General features: G+C 56.0%; 1 protein-coding gene across 1 annotated transcript in view; it reads right to left on the minus strand.

The window, feature by feature from the left end:
* Window positions 1-6,797, minus strand: part of SNX27 (sorting nexin family member 27) — a 22,920-nt gene that overhangs the window by 3,068 nt on the left and 13,055 nt on the right. The window contains 4 exon segments of the mRNA XM_009324812.1: window positions 1,878-1,940; window positions 3,851-3,910; window positions 4,168-4,296; window positions 4,661-4,810. Coding sequence (XP_009323087.1) covers window positions 1,878-1,940; window positions 3,851-3,910; window positions 4,168-4,296; window positions 4,661-4,810 — 402 coding nt within the window.

The raw sequence follows: 6,797 nt of genomic DNA on the forward strand, positions 1-6,797 counted from the left end.
GGCGGCGGCGCGAAGCCCAGAGTCTGGTTTCGCAGCTCGCTCCATGGCACGGCTGTGCCGACTGCAACAAATCCTCCCAGGGAGGTCTGCTGCCCTGACCGCCGCCTTCCCCTCCTCCCTGGAGGGAAACCGGTTCACTTGCTGCTGGGGATAAGCAAGGGACAACTTTAAAGCAGCCCCTGGGAGCCAGCAGCTCCGGGCACAGCTCTTCCATCGCCTCCCAGCTCTCCCGACTCACCCACCAGCTCCCCCGCTCCAGCCCACCGCCGAACGAGGCCGTTTAACCTCCAGAGCCAGACAATCCTCAGTCCCTTCCTGGGGGCTCGCCCTGAGCGACGGGAAGGGGAGCAGAGCCCCAGCACGGCTAAGGCGAGCTGCGGCTGTTTCTGCAGAGCCGCCCCGTTCACCTGCGAGCGGCACGAGCGAATCCCTCTCTGTGTCTCCAGGCTTTGTAGAGAAGACATCAAACTCCTGCTTTTAAGTTTGAAGGGGCAATACAAGAACACAGGCATGACTGCGCACACAAAACCTTTGCCTGTTCTTCCTCAAATACGCCCCATGCAGCACACGCTCGGTGTTTTGGGACTAGAGGGTTTACCCCAGCGCGATCGCGGGGAGCGTTATCGTGCAGGATCTGTTTGGCAGAGGAAGTATTACACAGGGCGGGAGGCTCCCACACCCCCGCGTTTCACGGCTCTTTCCTGAACGGGTGACACATCCCACACAGTCTACTACAGCTTTCTGTTCAGTCAGACAGGGGCTCTTGCCCTCTTTGATGTCCAGCGCTTTCTAGCCAACACAACACAACTCCTACCCGAGAGAAGCACCTACCAGTACCGCTGGGGTTAACAACTTTCAGCCTCACTACACGCAACTGCGCTTTCTCTCTTACAAGTTAAATAACCTGCAGCTATTTCCGATGCCTGAGCAAAGAAGTAGAATTTGAGGCGGGAGTACGGCAAAGCGCTGGGTCCACGGCGGCAGAACGGCACGCCTGCATCCCCGCGGAGGATGCTACGAGCCTCCGGCTTGCAGAGAGGCATCTGCAGAGGCTGCAGCTCCTGGCCACACCACCACGCCAGGGCATTACAGCGTTAGATGACTCTCCGCAAGCCCTGTCGACGTGTACGCTACGGCAAAGGTGCTGGGATAAAAGCCTACAAGGGGATATCCTAGAGACAGGCAGGGAACATTCACAGATGCTTCCTGGTGCATCTTGAAGCAATTTGAAGTGTTTAGCTTTAAATCCTGTCCGGGCTGAATGCGAAAATGGCTGGGCAGAGAGCAGCAGGAGGAGAGAGGCGCATTTAGAAGGTGCTACAAGACAAGTGTTTTTACTCCCTGCTATTAAAGCAGTGCTGCGAACGGCATTTGTCAATCCCTAAAGGTCTTTGCTCCACCGCTGCAGAACAACAAAAGAGAAAAACCACACGCCTCTAGCCTGCGGCTTGCAGGATCAAGTCTTTGGTCCTTTAAAAGAAGTGCAGAGCCAAAATGTTTGTCCCCTTAACAACTGCGCCTTTTCCCTCTCCTCCAGGGAGGCGAAGGGAGCCGCGGCTTGGATCTCAGCCATCAGCTGCAGCGTCATATTCCGGGTCATCCAAAGATTGGCAGAGTCCAGGAGACGGGCAAGTCGGGACCACGTGTTTCTACCGTCAGGAAAGAGGCCTTTAAGCGCAAAGTCATCTCTATGCCATGAAAAGCAGCAGCAGGGTATTTTACTTTGCGGGTTCCCTCCAAGGAGAAGCCACTATGAAAGGGCACTGTCCTACGCTAACAGGAACTGGAGCAGAGAAGCAGGAGAGACACTACATCCGCAGCAGAGCAGCCAGACTGGCTCAGAGAGCACAGATGCTGTTTGTTTTCAGCCCAATTACCTTGCTGCACATATTGTCTTTACTGCAGTTCTTGTTATCCTTGTCTGTGGCTTCCTCCTCCACCTTTACAAGGGAAAAAAATAAAAAGGGTATAAATAAAACGCAGAGAAAAAAAACGGGGGGGAGGAGACTGAACAGCTGGTGCTGGAGCAGCTGGGAGAGCATCGGGACGGGATCCGGGGTGTTCTACAGATGTCGGACACGGGGAGCTACAGAGGAGCTGGGGTTCAGAGAATAAGCCAGGCAACCCACTCGGGCAGCTTCTACTTCATGAAACAAAATGAGAGCCGCAAAGACAGAGATGTCACCTCCAGCTGGGACACAAACCCCAGAGCCAGGTTCCTCGGCTCTGCACATGGTGCACAGGGAGTGCTGGGTGCTTTACGAAGCCGAACTGTGTAACCACACGCTATCGAGCCTCTCAGCCTCCCTCCTACAAGGCTCAGGGCCGGGACAAAGTGGATCCAGGCTCCGGGGGAGCTCCTGACCGCTGCTCCTGCAATCGTCCACCGGATAAAAGGGCTGATCTGGGACTCCGCAGACTCTGGAGCACAGCCCAGCACCAGGAGGTCTCCTTGCTCCTGCCTGCCTGCAGGTCTCTTGTCACTCGTGGGAGGTTCAGCTTCCACCCTTCAAGCTAAGGCAAGCCAAGAATCCCATTTTCTTATTTCCTGGAAAACTCTTCCAGGTTTATACTCCTCCGTCCCGCTGTTACATCCTCCAGTGAGCACGGCTGCCATGGTCCAGACCCTGCGCTCTCTGCATGTCTCCAACATGTCTCCCACACGCAGCACGGTGCCAACCCTGGATCCCAGCCACGCCGAGGATGAGCACCAACATCCCTGCTGCGGGCCAACGCCCAGCAGGCAGGAAACTTCCAGGTAAGGAAAGAGGGAGGCATCATTCCCATTTAGGAACAGGCAGCTGCAGGGCAGATTTTTCTTGGATCACCATTTCAGACTTGCCACATTTAAGCCCTGTTTTGGATACCCAAATCCATCACCTGGCAGAAACAAGCCACCAGCGGAAACTGGAGGGCTGATGCCAACAGCACTGATCAGATCAAGGGCGAGAAGAGAGGATCCAACCTCCAACAGTTGCTTATCTCTGACCCCGCGAGGGACAGCAACATCTCCGGGGCAGCAGAGGCATGGGATGACGATTCGGTAGCCGCGCGCAGGGCGAACCCAGGCCAGAGCACCCCGGGGCCGGCCGAGCGAGCTGACTGCACGCGGCTTTTCTAGCTGCTCTCTGCCTCCTCCCCGCAAGCAAAGCTGATGGGAGCAGTCCCTGGGGAACAACAGATGTGGGGCAACCCCAAGGAGGAGCAGCAGATGGACGCAAGGTGATAAAATGTCTCCCTCAAGTGGGAGGAGAGGACAGCAGCACAGCAGCAGGGATGAAGGAGGCAGGGCGAGCTGGCTGGCCCATGTGCATCTCCCCAGCCGGGGCTCAGAGCCAGGTCTAAGCGCAGCTTTGACAGGAGAAGGCTGAGCAGGCACCTCAGGCTGGTATTCAGAAAAAAAACCAACCCCAAACCTCCCTGTACTTCTCAGCAGCTTTTCGCCAGAGGCTCTCACAACCCTTTCTGAATAATTCAGCAACCTGCATAATCTCTCCAGAGGACAGACGTTTTGCCATCTGCATTCGACAGCAGATACCGGGGAGTGACCAGCCGCAGTCGCACAGCCTGGGAACTGGCTATCCTGGTCAGTCACGCCTGCGTGAGGCTTTCCCAGCACCGGGAGCTCCTTGCTCCAGATGCAACGTCAAACACCCTCTACCTACAGAGCCCAGGACTTTGAAAGCCATCCGGTCTACCCCCGTGCTCCCTGGAGACCCGGTATCACTCCTCTAAGCGTCCTACAGATTACTCCCTGTACAAGCTGCTGTTGAGGACCAGGCAGAAACGCCTGCCGCTAAAAGCCTCCTGTAAAAGGTGAAGCCGTTTCCCTGCAGTTACAGGTTCTTACCTCCTTCCTCCACTTGAGCTCGCAGAAAACCCGTTCAAAGCACTCGTGCATGTAGTTGAACTGCAAAGAGAAAGCAGGCATCTCTCAGAGCAGCAGGCAGCCCCAGACAGCCGTCCTGGCTTCCAGCCGGAGGGAGTCTGGCGCTGGTTGCCAGCCCAGAGCTCCCCGTGCTGCGGGCTCCTCCTGGTGGCCACCGGCCCCTGCATCACCTCCCGCCCCAAAAGCGGGAGCACAGGGTGCTCCTCCAGCTTCCAGAGGGAAAACAAGCAGGCTCTGGGCTTTTCCGTAGCAAATCTGCAAAGAACAGGGGTACTTACGTAGGGGGTGAAGATTTTAACCCATCGGGGTTTCTTCTCTCCTCGTGCGTATTCAAAACAAAATGCCATTCCCTCTTCGTCCGTGTCCCACCGCTGCATTTCGTCCCATTCGAATGCTATTACCTGGTTCTGAAGGAAGACGAAACCCAGGTGAGGCCAGAGCCCAGCAGACTGCGAGGAAGGGGAGGTTTAAGGCAGATGAGGTGGCAAAAGTGAAGCCACGCGAAGGGGGAATGAGGATGCCTCGGACAGCCTTGCTGCAAAGACAGGTATGAGCCGAGGAAGCAGCAGTGGAAACACATGCTAACACCCAAAGAGCAGCCAGATAAAGCCCTGCGTTCCCAACCACTGCCAAAATCCCTTTGGAGGCCTCTCAGCAGCAGTCCTGAGCCCCAGAGCTTGGGGGACACGGTGCTGGGGCAAAGCCGAGGTGGAGTCCAGGGGCTGAGCCCGGCTCCCCGGGACCTCGCAATGGCAGAACCCACCCCCTTACCTCCAGCTGGCCCTCCTCCGTGCAGGCGTGGAGTTTAAAGTGCTTAATGCTGATGGCTGTGATCACATGTCCCTTCCGCCGAGAGTCACAGGAGCAATGGGGGAAGATGATCTCGTTGTAACCCTCGCACGTCCGTAGCATGTTTAAATACTGCGGAGAGAAAGCCGCAGGCGTTAGCTTGCTCGGACAAAGGGAAGGGGACCCCTGCATCCTCCCGCTTCTCACATCACCTCCACCTCTCGCATGTCCTAGTGCTAATCGCCCCTTTGGATATCCCTGGCTTCACCCCAGCCCAGGGAGGCTGGATCCCCTCCAAAGGAAACCGAAAACCCAGAGGCAGCAGGGCTGTGCTAGGGGAAGGAAGGAGACCCCTCCAGCTGCCCAATTCCCCTCCCCAAAACGTGGATCCATCCAGGTACAGATGTGCACAGAGCTCCTCGCGGCCTCGAACGCCTAAAGCCCTTTCCAGGAGAGCTGATGCAGCCGGCGTCACTGATCAGTGCGACCGTGCTCCCCCGGGAAGGGTATGGATCTGAGCAAACAGCTAAAGCAGCTCCGGGACCGAAAGCACCGCTCTCGCTAGAGCCATGCTCCTGTTCGTTACAGGCTGAAGATGAGACCACAAAAAAGAGGCTGTCGGGCAGATGTGGGATCCGGGTTTCTCAGAGTCCTTTGATGCAAATGCTACAACTCATGAAAAGGTCCAAAGAGGTATTTTGGCTATTTTTCTTTCGGAGTGTAGCCCAGACAAAGCAGCACTGTGAGGACACCGGAGAAGCGCTGGGAGCTCACCGTCACGGCTCGGGACATGGGAGAAGCCAGGAGCTTCTCCAGGGGCCGGTGGTCCGGAGCCCTGCAACCGCTCGTTGCACGAGAAAGGTTTACGCAGGGCAGAACTACAACGAAGTCTGAAGTGACTTTTTAACCAAGGAACAAGCCACATCCAGACCGGAGGAAGGGGCCAAATTCTCAAGCACTGCGCTCCAGGCAGGACCCTGAATAACGTGGGGGGAGGTAGAGGATGAAGTACTTTGACTTCATAGGCTCTTTGGGACACAGACGTTGTCTTCTTGACCTCCTGCTAGACCAGGGCCCTACCGCACCTGGTGTGTGTATGTCTGTGTGTGTATATATATACACACACACACATATACTGGGATATACTCTTTCCAAAGATTCAGATCTCTCTCTGGTCGTTAGAAAGCCAGCGATCCAAGCAGAAACAAAAGATCAATGAGACAACCCACAGGAGGAAGCGTCTATTTACTGATCCTTATCATCAGTTAATAACCAACCTCCATGGCTTAGCATTTCAGGTGACTCTTCTGGGGTCCACCCCAAGGTAGTCCCCCAGCAGGGACCTCTGAGAACTACTGCAGTCAAACGGGCTTTGAGGAGAGGCCCGACCAAGACCAGCCAAGGCGGAGAAGGGGATTCCCAAGGCCACTGCTCTTCGAGAGCGGCCAAGCTGGCCACGGGAACGCAGGCGGGGTGCAGCGAGTCAGGGAAAGGGCAGCCTGCGTTCACTCGGTACCAGCAGCCCCGAGCAACCCAGGAAGTTATTTACAAGTCAGATTCTTCTGCTGTTTGATCTTCAAGGCAAGCTTGCGTCTGGCAGATGAGCTCAGGGCATCCCCTTCACTCCCCCACGTCCAAGCCAGGCAGGCTCATCGAGTCATACCAAGCCCCCAGGCATTTGCTGGACGAAGTGATAAGAGACAGAAAATCCCTGACCAGACAGCAAGCTCTGACACAGGATTTGCAATCCGGGAAGACTTCTGCCAGAAAAAAAAAAAAGAAACTAAGGCACAGAGGGGGCAGCAACTCGCATTACGAGCGGGCCAGGACCCACCCCTCCCTCGGTTAGTCCAGCACCACCATCTCAGAGGCAGTCTGAGGCAGAAAGAGACCTTTGCCTCTCAATTACTAGGAAGAAACAGCCATCCCTGAAGGGCTGCAGGTGAAGGATTGCTACACCACACGTTAAGCACCTCACCTTTCAACACCGGCAATAACCCACAAGGTTTTATCACTGCCTTGTTTGGAGCCGAGTCAATGGGTGATCTTGCCAAGGACAAGCTGCTGTTCAAATGTGCCAGGCACGTTTGGTTTTGGTTCGTGCAGCGGCCGACCCTCG

The sequence above is a fragment of the Pygoscelis adeliae genome, unplaced genomic scaffold (genome assembly GCF_000699105.1).
Source record: "Pygoscelis adeliae isolate BGI_AS28 unplaced genomic scaffold, ASM69910v1 Scaffold890, whole genome shotgun sequence".
Classification (NCBI taxonomy): domain Eukaryota; kingdom Metazoa; phylum Chordata; class Aves; order Sphenisciformes; family Spheniscidae; genus Pygoscelis; species Pygoscelis adeliae.